The sequence below is a fragment of the Cibotium barometz genome, chromosome 20, assembly GCF_041138505.1.
Source record: "Cibotium barometz isolate CiBa-2024 chromosome 20, ASM4113850v1, whole genome shotgun sequence".
Lineage (NCBI taxonomy): Eukaryota > Viridiplantae > Streptophyta > Polypodiopsida > Cyatheales > Cibotiaceae > Cibotium > Cibotium barometz.
The window spans coordinates 35756928-35771019 of record NC_141065.1 but is presented as its reverse complement, the minus strand read 5'-3'; the positions used below and the strand labels follow the sequence as shown (position 1 = coordinate 35771019).

The 14092-nt window shown below is 42.9% G+C and overlaps 1 protein-coding gene across 2 annotated transcripts; it reads right to left on the bottom strand.

The window, feature by feature from the left end:
• Positions 1-3540: 3540 nt before the first annotated feature.
• On the bottom strand, positions 3541-4634 carry LOC147627821 (uncharacterized). 2 transcript variants are annotated; one of them, XM_086815142.1, is made up of 3 exons: positions 4333-4634; positions 3872-4225; positions 3541-3796 (listed from the first exon to the last, which is right to left on the bottom strand). In XM_086815142.1, the coding sequence occupies exons 1-3, from the start codon at positions 4616-4618 to the stop codon at positions 3618-3620; spliced, it is 819 nt and encodes a 272-aa protein (XP_086671268.1). In that variant the 5' UTR covers positions 4619-4634; the 3' UTR covers positions 3541-3617. The 2 variants fall into 2 exon arrangements, with proteins under 2 accessions (XP_086671268.1, XP_086671266.1); XM_086815140.1 differs by having other exon boundaries at positions 3541-4225.
• Between the last annotated feature and the right edge of the window lie 9458 nt (positions 4635-14092).

Sequence of the window (14092 nt, the reverse complement as noted above, 5' to 3'; positions counted from 1 at the left end):
AAGAGGGGCTTCTCATCTTGGATCGAGTGGAGTGCCATCTTTCCATGATTAGTTTGTAAGTATTTGAATCCTTAACATTTTGTATTCAAAACTTTAGTTTCTAAAGAGTTAAAACTTATATAAGTTGTTCCTTTTTAATGTGTGCCCAATGGAGGAAAATATGGTGGGCCATTTTTCTTCTCGTGTGAAGAGTACGACTTTGCTTAACCCAATGGGATCTTGGCCACACAACAGGGTGTCCCTTTGAAATATGAAGCTATGCCCGATGTAAGTTACTTGTTTGAACAAGTTTTAAAAATTTAAATTCCTTTGGTTTTATAAGCTTTTAGAAATTTATCTAATTTTTTTTAATATTACTTAATTTTGTGTGATATAGGAAGATAACGAAGAGGCATAGGTGAGCAGGACGAGGGGGATGATGAGATGCAGAGGGGGATGATGATGAGGAGGAGGATGACTAGAGACCCGCCTATTGTGTTTTATGTTGTGTAACTCCATGTGTAACTCCATACTCGATGTAGCTCGCCTTTCATGGCATTTTGGATGTAACTCGCCTTTTATGGCATTCTGGATTCAATACAAATAAGATTTCGGGAGTTACTATGTTTCAAATGTATTTTCATATGTCGATACACAAATGCATTTTTATACATCGACATGTTTGTTTATACAAATTAGAACTGTCTTGAACAGTGCCACTCTGCGGTGGAAATAGCAGCGCTGTTATTTTTTTATCAGCGCTGCTAAGCGACAGAAATAGTGATGCTGTTGTTTTTTATTAGCGCCGCTATAAGTGATGGAAATAGCAATGATATCATTTTTCATTAGTGCCACTCTCAGCGGGCGAAAACAACGTAGGAAATATCGATGCTTATATCGTGGGATATAGCGATGGTTATACTGTGGGATATAGCAGCACTTATAGCGTCGAAAAAATAGTGTTGCTTACAGCACGCTTACGCCCCAACACTTTTCGCGATCCTTTTATAACAGCCATATTATAAATGCTGCTAGGCCCTCTTTTTGTTGGAGTGTCAAAATCGTATGTAGGACCCACCATGGGATGGGGGGGCACAGCTTGAAGAGAACCACACCTAGGTGTAATAGACAGCACGAAGATAGGATCCATAAACAGAGAGCACCTAAGTTCACTACTAGTAGTGGAGCATGCGATTATAGTTTACAGCAAGAAGTGAGTAAGGAATTTATAGTAAACGATGGATAAGGTATTTGTTCTGTTGATCATATGCAATGATTAATAGCAAAGTAAATTGCATAGATGGGTACCAAGACCCCATGTCCTTTATTGCCGAGATGAATATGGGTAACTAGGACCCCATGATTTATAGGAAAGTAAATTGTGTAGATGGGTACCGGGAGCCCACGCAGTTTATTGTGGATTTCGACACTTGACAAGGCCATACAAATGTTGTTTTTCTCTTTCCAAAGCACATTGACGTAGCCTTTCGATGATACAAGGGTAACGGCAAGAGTGAGTGCAAATAGAACATGCAATCACTGCTGCCACCTAAGTGTAGTAGTCTGCACCTCGAAGTCAACATGAGAGAGAGAGGACAGAGGGGAGAGAATACTGTGATTGCTGCTGGCATGCTTAAGGGAAAATGTTGTTACTCCACCCGAAATTGTAGTGGTGGTTTACTCCTTAGAAAACTAGGGCGCCTACCATTTTAGGCAATGCTCTTTTCACTCCTCTGGATGTGAAATGTTAGTGCAAAAGCTACACGGCAGACATAAGAATCTATTCACTCCAAAATGAGAGTAGGGACTCTTCTTTGAACTCTGGCCATCCATTCTCAATGTGAGCCCAAGCTGGTAAGTTGGTGAAAATCCTTATCGTGCCATCGGTTGAACGATGGTTCACATGCCATGTCATTAACTTAGCAATGGATTGACACCACAACATATGTTGAATGCGAGATATAATAGGAAAGTGCCTCAATACCTTTTGTGGAATTTTGCCACCTTGTAAATCCTTCCTGAGACGATCCTCTCCAAAAATTGGACATTGCATGACATTGGCAAAGGCACCCTGTAAATCCTTCCTGTAACGATCCTCTCCAAAAATTAGACATTGGAAAAGGTACCCCTAAATAGTACACAATCATTATGGCATGCATGAATTTGAGTGTCATCGATACCAAGCATGGAAAGTATTTTTTTAGCATTACAAATTGTTTGTTGGGCGATCTTCTTTAATAATCAATCGGAGTAGGCTTTTTACACTATTATCTCTCCATCCATATGTTGTTTTCAAGTTGAGGATTTTCATACATGCCCATAAAGTTAAGTACTTTGTACCCTCATACAATGGTTTGTTAGCCTCCTTGTGTAACACATCCTCTCCTTCATGTGTTTCAAAGTTAGGTGTCTCTTCCTCATGCTCGCTTTGAAAAAAGTGAGTGATCATCTCCAGCTCGCCTTTCATGGCATTTTGGATGGAACTTACCTTTTATGGCATTCTGGATTCAATACAAATAAGATTTCGGGAGTTACTATGTTTCAAATGTATTTTCATATGTCGATACGCAAATGCATTTTAATACATCGACATGTTTGTTTATACAAATTAGAACTGTCTTGAACAGTGCCACTCTGCGGTGGAAATAACGGCGCTGCTATTTTATTATCAGCGCTGCTAAGCGACAGAAATAGTGATGCTATTGTTTTTTATCAGCGCCGCTATAAGTGATGGAAATAGCAATGATATCATTTTTCATTAGTGCCGCTCTCAACGGGCGAAAACAACGTAGGAAATATCGACGCTTATACCGTGGGATATAGCAACGGTTATACTGTGGGATATAGCAGCACTTATAGCGTCGAAAAAATAGTGTTGCTTACAGCACGCTTACGTCCCAATACTTTTCAAAATCTTTTTATAATAGCCATACTATAAATGCTGCTAGGCCCTCTTTTTGTTGGAGTGTCAAAATCGTACGTAAGACCCACCATGGGATGGGGGGGCATAGCTTGAAGAGAACCACACCTAGGTGTAATAGACAGCACGAAGATAGGATCCGTAAACAGAGAGCACCTAAGTTCACCACTAGTAGTGGAGCATGAGATTATAGTTTACAGCAACAAGAAGTGAGTAAGGAATTTATAGTAAACGATGGATAAGGTATTTGTTCTCTTGATCATATGCAATGATTAATAGCAACGTAGATGGGTACCAAGACCCCATCTCCTTTATTGCCGAGATGGGTATGGGTAACTAGGACCCCATGATTTATAGGAAAGTAAATTGTGTAGATGGGTACCGGGAGCCCACGTAGTTTATTGTGGATTTCGACACTTGACAAGGCCATACAAATGTTGTTTTTCTCTTTCCAAAGCACATTGACGTAGCCTTTCGGTGATACAAGGTAACGGCAAGAGTGAGTGCAAATAGAACATGCAATCACTGCTGCCACCTAAGTGTAGTAGTCTGCGCCTCGAAGTCAACATGAGGGAGAGGGGGCAGAGGGGAGAGAATACTGTGGTTGCTGCTGGAAAATGTTGTTACTCCACCCGAAATTGTAGTGGTGGTTTGTTTATTCCTTAGAAAACTAGGGCGCCTACCATTTTAGGCGCGTGGACTATGAATTTATGGACCTCTAGTAGTGGTGGGGGGGCGGTGAAGGGGACTTGTAAGCGGGCGAGGAAGGTGGCGGGGGGTAGACGGGAGGGGACTTGTACACTGGGGAAGGAGATTTGTAAACCGGGGGAGGAGGGGAGGGTGAGGGAGGTGGGGGGTACGTCACAGGAGAAGGGGACTTGTAAGCGGGTGGTGAAGGTGGGGGGTACACCGGGGGAGAGGAGTACACAGGAGGAGGAGGAGGAGAAGGGGACTTGTAAGCGGGTGGGGAAGGTGGGGGGTACACAGGAGGAGGTGTCTTGCATGGGCGGGCAGGAGCGAAGGCAAAAGGTCCCACAGAGTAGAGGAGCTTATCGGGGTATGTGTGGAAGAGATCATCGGGGTATGACTTTTCCAGGCGGAGAGGGGCTCCGGATTTGCCATAGTTGATGTTGGTGCAAGTGCTGCACTTCTTGTCTGGGGAGGAGACCAAGTAGACCTTGCAGTTCTTGATCAGAGGCAGGAACTGCTTGAAGTCGAAGCGGGGGACGCGCAGCAAGAAGTAGCCATGAGAGTCGGTGAGAGCTGTGGAGTAGAAGAACTTCTGGTAGCGGAGGCCGGCTTGGCATGCGAGCTTCACCTTGGCTCCTGCGGAGGGTATCATCATGTTGTGAAAGATATACAGGCCTCGTCTTTCTGGTTTAGACTTTGAAGCAAGCAAGCACACTTGCATTATTAAGATATTAATTACTTACCAGCTAGGGGCTTTGCGTACGCGAGCGATCTGGTTCCCACATATTTGCAATCTTGGCACGACACTACTCCTTCCACCGCAAGGGCAACTACGCTTGGCTTCTTGTACGGTGCTGCCTTTTTGGGAGACTGCTTGTCCCCCTGGGGCGAGCTGTCTGTGTCCTTATAACCCTTGTGCGGATCCTCTTTGTTCGATCCATACTGCCCCTTCGCCAAAGCCACCTCGCAAGCCAAGCCGCAGATTAAAACGAACGCGAGCAAGCGCTTGTGCGTGAGAGACGTATCCATGGCTATAACTCAAATCCACTCAGAGTGTAGACGGACCATTACATCGACTGCTTTTATAACCATGTCTGCGAATACGACGACGAGGTTCGCACGTCCACGCCCTTCATCCGATCACTTTGTCACGACTCGGCACACTCCAACCACGACCCTCTATGAGACGAGTGGTCCACACGAGGTGCCCATAGCCAGCCGGAGTACGACATAGTCCACATTTCTCGCATTGACCATTCCCCTGTATTTGATGAGTTCCTATGGTCTCCATCGATCTTGTCCCGATAAGGGCATAGTCTCCACCTTATTACGCTTTTGCCAGCAACCCACATCAAATGAGAATTAGTATCTAATAAAAATGTGTTCTCTTCTTATTATATTAGTAAACTATCGAGCCACATATACAACAGTCCACCTTTTACATATGCCACAGGTATAGTTCAGATCCGAACAAAAACAACACTAGTATAACTCTTCACTATTAACAACCCACAAATCTGGTCCCACCTCTCATCTTGCCAGACAAAAGATGATTGATCCCATCTGATATGGTATGCCAAGCTCAGTGGTGAAGCCCTTGGGGCTCTGCTCCTCCATAGCCTCCTTGTTTCATATCTTCACAACAGGCCTCTATCGAATTGGGTTCTCTATCAATGCCAAGAATGTATGGACTAGTTGTTTCTCCTTCAAATACCACCTCTGTATTTTAGGCCCAACTTTGGCAAGCCAACTCTCCCATTATTATATGTCCCCAACTCCTTCACATCCTTCCCTACATATACACGCAAAGCCATGAATTTGTTAGGTTCCCCTAGTATGTGCACAACTATCCCAACATCTTATGAGTGGCTCATCCTATTCCAGTTTGTAATGACTGCACCAACTCCACAAATGTGTTATCATTCATTTTATTCACATAGTATACATACCAACAATAGTGTACACAACTATACATAACTCAATAGCATCTAGTCTCACTACCTTAAACCCTTTTAAAAATACCAGATAGTTCCTAGAAATCTATATTTCCCACAAACAAGTATATCTAACCAGGCTGAAAATCATACCAACTGCCCCCTCTGCTTCAATCAATTTTCCCATTAACCAGTCCTCCCAAGAACCCCTTAGAGCTATGTTAGCAAACACCCAATTATCTATCTTTCTCCACAACCCCCTGATGGAAAAACATCCCCAAAAAGCATGTTTACCATCCTCTACTACTGATCCACACCTAGGATGATAAACCCGTGAGGTGAAGTGTCTATCAACCAACTTGCAGCCCAGAGGGAAAGCCCACATGCATACTCTCCACAGAAAGGTTTGGGCTTTCGAAGGTATTCTCAGACCCCATAGCGATTTCCACCTCTTCTCTCAAGAACCCTTGCTCTAGCTTACCCTCCAAATTTTGTTGCAGTAGGCCGCATTCAACTCACTTTTTTATCATCTCTGTATATGCCTTTGGATTTTCATTAGAAACCAATATATTATCTTTCCATAGATCAATCAAACTTCTTACACAAGTATCCTTCTCTTCAGTAACATCAGCATCACCCTTGTTTATACCTTTATGTGGTGAGAATACTTATCTTAGAGAGTAGAGAGAGAGAGAGAACGAGGATGTGGAAGATGACATAATACTGGGTCCCAATATCCACTGAAAGGGCCCCCTCCAAGCAGGAGTATTTGCTTATATTATTATCCAGAGAAATGTTGTACAAGCGGCTGAGTACAAATGATATGAATGCCCAATGTAAAAACGAGGAAGACTCTACATCAATTGAGTATCTAGCGATCACGAGGCTCTGCTGAAGACTCTCCTTGGCCACTGATGCAAGTCCGATGCAAGTCCAGATAGCTGGAGGACTGCACATATGCTGGCTGAATGTAGAGAATATCACTACAAGGGATCGGGCTCATTCCCGCGCTCCTAGCCGCTAAAAATGACTTGTGAAAAAAAGTAGCGGGCCCGTGTATCAGCACGTGTATCATCGCGGCCAGAGACATGCGTGTAAAAGCGCGTGTATAGGACTGCGCAGACGCGCTCGTACACGGACATATACACGCGTTCTATCAGTCCAGATGCATTTAGACGCGTTGATACAAGTGTCTATACACGTGTTTTGTTAATTTAGATGCGCTTATACACGCGTATTTCTCAGGTTTGACGCGTTTATACACGCGTGCTTTACAGATTATCCGCATATATACACGCGAGTTTTAGCAGTTCTGACGCATTTATACATGCAAACAGAGAGCAAAAAAAAAAATCCAGAGAGTACTATTTGGTGCCTAAATGCTATTCCAGCATTCCAGCATTCCAGCACCCAATAACACTCTCTGGATTTTTTTTTTGTGCATTAGACCATCCACGAAGAACATATCCACGAGGAAGATTAAGACAAGAACGACATGAATGCATACATTGTCAATACACGATTCAAGACAGACATGAATGTAATACTATCGATTCACGATTCAATATTACTATCAAAATTTCACACATATATACAAGGGAGTCCATATCTCGAAGTAGCCCATGGCTTTAGTTTACAAAAAATACAAGGGAGTCCATATATACAAGGGAGTCCATATCTCGAAGTAGCCCATGGCTTTAGTTTACAAAAAATATATACAACCACATCCTCAATATGGAATGTGATACTATAAGTCTGAGTACTACTCAGACCCAGATGATGACTCGGTGCTCCCTCCATGCTCAGATGAGCTCACATCGGTCGGAATGTCCGATGAGTAGTGCTCACGTCCACCCTCTGCAGTGGCGGCGGGTGGATCATCAGCAGCTTGTGCCTGTTCAAGTAATATATAGTATATCAGTATATATATATGTAATTCAATAAACCAAAATCATTCGTTTAGAATTTTCAAGTACCTATCGACCGTATGGTCTCATGGCTATCTCAAACTGCGCATCCGTAATACGTCCCTCAGCTCTGATGAAGATGGCCCACGTGTCACGTCTGCTATGCCGGCGAGCATACGCAGTATCGTGGGTTGTGGGCTTCCTCCCCGTAACCCGTCGCTGTATCATAATCAACACAATTTGTAAGATTAAAACAATCATAGAATCAATGAATTAAGTAAACAATCAAATAAAGTGGCAAGATACTTACGAACTCTGCCTCCCATGACTCGACACCGCCAGATCCGAAATGCGAAGATCCAATGGTCTCCATCTGGATCCGTCGTGCCTCCACATGCTGCCTGCTCTTCACGCCACCCTCTGCTCGTTTCTTTGCCTCCTTCCACTCGCGTTTGTGCGCAGTGGCAGGTTTCTTGGCAGGATAGCCACCCGTAGCTACATTTAGCCGGTCATCGTACGCGAGTTTTTTAAGGTGAGATCTTTTATTACTTAAGATCTCCCTTATTCGCGTCCTTCCCCATACATCCGAGAATGTAGCATGTGGGGGATTGGGGTACCGACTATGTACAGCCTCTATCATCTCCCCAACTAATCGGCTATTTTGATCTTTAAATTTAATAAAACAATTTCTATACAAGTTTGATACTACCCCACGCATGTTCTTCATTACCTCCCTCCCCCTCGCATCCATCACTATCCCGCCCCTATCCGTCACATCATAGCAGATCACTCTCTCCACCTCTCTCATCTCCTCCTCTTCCGAACTGTCTCCTCTAACTCTTCTCCCTCTATCTCCTCTCTCACCGCGTGCCCTACTACCTCCCCCACCAAAACACCCGCCGCATCCTCCACTCCCACTCTTCCTACTGCTGCGGGTGGAGTCACGACTGGGGGATTGTCTACGTGACGGTGGCTGTGAGCCCTGACGTGACGGTGGCTCTGAGGGAGCACATGATGGTGGCTGTGAGGGTGTGCGTGAGTGTGTCTGGGACGAAGTATGTCTCCTCGGTGGACGTGGAAGAGGAGAAGCTGCATGCCGTCTCGTCGGACTCGTAGGCATAGACGGCACTGGAGTGCCCTGGATACTCGTGGTAGGGGTATAGACACCAGGCATGGAAGGAGGGGGATGGGCATACATGTACTCTGTAAGCTCAACTGGACCAGGATGGCACCCAAAATGATTTAGCATCTCCATCAGCCAATTGCTGTATGCAAATGGATCGGATGAAGAACCTGGAATACCCATAAAGAATCTGCAAAAATAATCCTCATGTACATCATGGGCTGTCTCTTGACTCACACAAATATCATCATTCAAGTCACCTATCAGCCTGCAAACCATAGAAACAGGAAACGCAGCATCCAAAAATGCGTGTATACACCTGTCAAAAAACGCGTGTATACACCCGTCCAGAAACGCGTGTATATCCGCGTGAATAGACTGTGCAGACAGGATACACGTGCTTTTACACGCGTTTCTACACGCGACCTGCGCAAAAAAATTTTTGAAAGGGACCGACTCCGACAATGTGTCCTTATAAAAGGCCCACTGTCGCCCCTGTCAGAATCGTTCACCCAAAATCGTGTGCACAGAAGCAAAAGGACGGAGACAAACCCAAAAGGCAAAGAGAAAATAGCATAAACAAATCTGAGGAAGGAGACAAGGCAAAGGACAAACTGACTCACCTCTAAAAAAGTGAGTCTTCTTTCTTGGTCGGCTTCCTCCCGTGTGTGCTCCTTCTCTTCTCCCTCCTTGCACTTAGGTTTCGTTTCTGTTGGAAGAGGCGAAAACGAAAAAGAACAGTATTGTTAGTTCAAAATCTTTATTTGGGAAAGGCGGGCTATTTTTAGTTTAAACAGATCGTCGCATTTAGAAATGCGTGTATGTTCGCGTGTATGATAATTTAGCTGCGTTTATACACACGTTTTGCAGGAATTACCCGCGTTAATACACGCGATTTTTAGGAAATAGCCGCGTTAATACACGCAATTTTTAGGAAATAGCCACGTTAATACACGCGATTTTTATACTTTCATTAAAAACATATTATGATTTTGTGTTTTCTGGTTTGTACATAGGATGTCATCAACCTCCTCAAGCAGTTCTGGGGAAGATGAGACAATGCGTCATCGTAATCGCGATGTGTGGTTGGGACAACGGATCAAATGTATGTGTAATCGATGTCAAGGATGCATTGTACGAGCACGTCGAATTACCTTGAATCACATCTCCATGTATGGAGAATGGAATCAAACAGGTTTAGAGGTGAGTAGATGGTATTCAAATGACTCATGGTATTCAAATGACTCATGGTATCAAAATTAAATCAATAGATTTGTAATATATAAACTCCAATTGAAGCAGGATGCAGTACCACACCCTAACATGGTGCCCTAAATTGATGGTATTCAAATGACTCATGGTATCCAAATTAAATCAATAGAGTTGTAATATATAAACTCTAATTGAAGCAGGATGCAGTACCACACCCTAACATGGTGCCCTACGCGCGACGAGAGCATGCAAAGCGTCGACGAGATGATGCTGGAGCTTCGGGATCTATTGTCAGAGATGAGTGGGAAAGGGATGACAATAGCCCTGCACCCCACGAAGTTGTGGAAGAGGAAGTGCTTGATGATATGGTGCGGAATCTTTTTAAGGATGATCCCAAAGGTATGGACGACGATGATATGGAACAAGAGCATCTTTACAAGGCTTCATTGACACCGGTTTTTGAAGGGTGCACATTCTCTATTTTACGTGCTTCACTTGAACTACTCAATATACAAACAGTTTATGGATGGAGCAATGCAAGTCTTGACGCATTATTGAAGTAAGCATTCTAACTTACAAATTTGAATTAGTGGTTTAAGGTTTAAGATTTAAGACTAATTATAATTGATGATATTGGATGCAGGCTATTATCAAACATGCTTCCAAAGGGAAATCGACTACCCACCTCAAGAGACATAGCGAGGCGCTATGTGACATCTCTTGGAGGATTGGATTATGATCGCATACATGCATGCGTCAATGATTGCATTCTCTTTTGTGGGACGCATAAGGAGGCTCGACATTGTCCCACTTGTGGTGAAGCAAGGTATAGAACAGATATGAAGAGTTTTGATGTACCTCGTAAAGTCTTGCGACACTTTCCTATAATTCCTCGCATCAAACACATGTTCAAGTGCAAATCCATAGCAGAGCTCATGTCATGGCATTCCTCACATCGATCGGATGATGGCATGTGGAGAATTCCCGCAGACACTCCTGCTTGGAAGCATATTGAAGATGAGTGGCCCAGCTTTAAAACAGAGCCCAGAAACTTGAGACTTGGCCTAGGTATGGATGGAGTGAATCCATTTGGTTTCAAAAGCACCGCATACAGCGTGTGGCCAGTTGTGTTGGTGAACACTTCGACTTAAAAGCAGTGTTGATGTGGACAATGCATGACTTTCCAGGATACAGCGATTGTTCTGGTAAGAATTCTAATTACCTCCCTACTCTAATACTATTGGCTATATATATTAATTATACATATTGACTTTATTATTCTAACTTTTATTTATATTTTAACAGGTTTGAAAACATCGGGTAAACATGCATGTCCTGTTTGTGGCCCTTCGTTAGTACATGAGTATGCTGACGGTTTATGTAAGACCATATTCGATAATCATCATCGATTTCTCCCCTCAGATCATCCTAAATATGTTGCTAGTAAGAGTAACATTCCTCCACAAACACTTCGTGCAAAAGATTGGAAGCGTATTTGGGAGTCTACAAATATTCTTCCTCTAGATGGCATGAACAGGTATAGTAATGTTTTTTCAATCTTATTTTGTGTAGTCTCTAATTGGATTAAAGGTCACATAGAACAATCCCTTGTGTAGGTACTCCATTTTTTTTCGGCTACCATATTGGACCCATCTTAAGATCAACCATCTTCTTGATCTCACATCTACAATTCTATGTGCACACACCTCATTGGCATCCCGCACGAGGCTCTGTTCGAAGGGCGAACAATAGGCTCTGGTGTTTTTGGCATAGTAAAAGAGTATACAGTTAAAGGTATATCATTTTTACCGGAGCACATTACTTTTTGTGGAAAGCACTACAAAGGAGAAGGCAGCGCCAAGTTCAAGAGCTTCCAGGCAGAGCAGGGCATGCAGGTTCTACACCCATCAATTGTCAGGTGTATTGCCTTCACAAAAGAATCTCCTTGGATCACTATTTTCCCATACTATAATGGCAGCTCGCTTGGTGATACTCTTCTGAAGGTCCCCTTCAGATTCAGTGAGTTCACCAGAGCAATTTTCCGTTTGGATCGAGGATGGAGACAACCCCCGCCCGATAATATTCCTTTAAGTCATCTAGAACTTTCTAAAATAAAACAAATAGTAATAACCATGCCACATATTATGCATGCCTTGGTGGAAGGCCTAGCACTCCTTGAGGAGCACAAGAAGAAGCAAGAGAAGATAGGGATAATTGAAGGGGCATACTTCTCCAACAACAAGTCACACTTCAAGAAGAAGAACTTCATCGACACAAAAGGAAAGAAGAAGGCTTGTGGATTCTGCGGCAAGGACAATCACATTGAAGAAAATTGTTTCTTCAAACAAAAGGCACAAAAGGCATTCCTCGCAAGTCAAGACAAAGAAGAGCTTCAAGAAGAGGCCTCCGAAGAGGCCAATTTTATCCAAGATGAATGGGCCTTTTGAGTAAAATCAAGGGATTGCCCGTACCATGTTTAAAACCTCTCCATCCTAAACATAACTATCTCATTATAAGCTTTACTATGGTATTCTAGCATCATCCATCATTGCTAGCATTGTAAACCTAACTGGAATAGGACCTACGGGCACCAGCATGGTCATCATAACTAGTTTCTGTAAGTTGTAACTAGAGCCTAGAATTGCCATCATAAAGGTAGCATTGTCATGGATTTGGTTGAAGGAGGGTTTGTTGGAAATATCACCCAAATCCATTCAAAGGTTAAAAGGGGCTGTATTACCTTGAAAACTTTACTCAAGAAGCATCTTCAAATGGGTGCCTATTTCAAATAGCCTAGGAGGGCATCTAGCTCATTTATGAGAAGCCCACATGGGGGGGAGACGGCATCTTATGCCTGTCTTACATCATTGATGATGTCAACTACATCTTGTACTCTTTGCCTATATAAGAGGCCACTCCTAATGAAGAAGTACATGATTCTCTTTGATTAGTCCACATTATGTTTGTTTAGCCTCTCTTTGATTAGCATTAAGCTCTCTTCTAATCATGTCTTAATCATGGGCCTAATTACTTTTGATCCTCCATAGCCTTGTTCAATCTCTTCAAAACCATCATAACAACATGCTAATATTGGATTTTTTGTTTTAAATTTTCTTATGATTCTCCATTTTCTTATGTCTCTCTGCAGATATTTTCCCCTCTAATTATGTTGAGGAACAACCACTCCAAAGCCTCACTGGAGTTTTCTATGCTATGCATGCATCCACCATTGGAGAGGCAATGTTTGTATCTCAAAGCCCAAATGATCTTGTACAGAACAATATCTTTTTCTTTTCTCACTCATATTTTGTAGATAAAAAACCAAGTTTATTTGGCAAGCTAGAAGAGATCCCCAACCCCCCTCTTAACAATCTTGAATGGCCCAAACCTGATGCTTGGACCATCTTATGCTTAAAGTTTAAGATGGTAAGTGATATCAAGACATCACTCAAGTTTTCAAATTGGTTTTGTCCTTTACATGTTTTTGTGCACATGTTCAATTCCATGCCAATGCACCAAACAAAAACAATGTATATTTATAAGGAGGTACGGTCTGACCTCATTCAAGGATTACTAGGAGAGGGTTGGGAGGTTAATGAGGGGTCACATCAAGGTGATGTGTACAAGTGCAATGTAGTAGATTCTATAGTGTCTTTCAGGTTCTTGAAGCCACGCTCTATTTTGTACATGCATCTCCACTACCAAAGATGGATGCAAAAGCACGGGACATGGATCCCACTTCAAGCCTCAGAAGAAGAAATTGTGCCTATTGAGGTAGCTGTGATGATGCAAAATGGATGGATTCAGCAAGTGGCAGTAGCAAGCAAGCATTGGAGCCGAGCATACCTGCATCAACACTTTAGCATCATGGGCTTTGACAATGTGGAAGAGTCAAGTTTCAAGTTAATGAGAACAAAGGTATATGTGATTCCACTACATGTCTAGAATTAACCCTTACACTTTCTGGTTATTATGCCACTTTCTATATTTTTACAAATTGGGAAGCGTAAGGAGGAGACAACCATGGTCTCAGAATCATGGCAAATGGGCAACCTTGAATTTTCAGCTAGCCCTACCAACACATAGTAGGCATGTGGAAGAGCTTGAAGATGAATTGGGTATAATGGGAAAATAGCCTCTATTCTGATGCATGTGAGGGGCAAGAGTTTCAGGATCAAGGTGAAGGCAATGACGAGCTTTCAAGTCAACAAGGAGATGGAGATCAACATGAAGTAAATGTCACAAGAGGGGCAAAAAATGAAGACATTATAACAATTTTAGATTAGATGACATGCTTGTAATTTTGTAGCAGGTGCTTTTTTAACCA

Bases quoted from the DNA above. Each gene is read 5' to 3' on its own strand.
- LOC147627821 (XM_086815140.1), bottom strand. From the start codon at position 4,618: ATGGATACGTCTCTCACGCACAAGCGCTTGCTCGCGTTCGTTTTAATC. The intron at 4,226-4,332 runs GTAAGTAATTAA...TACCCTCCGCAG, and splicing joins GTACGCAAAGCCCCTAGCTG to GAGCCAAGGTGAAGCTCGCA.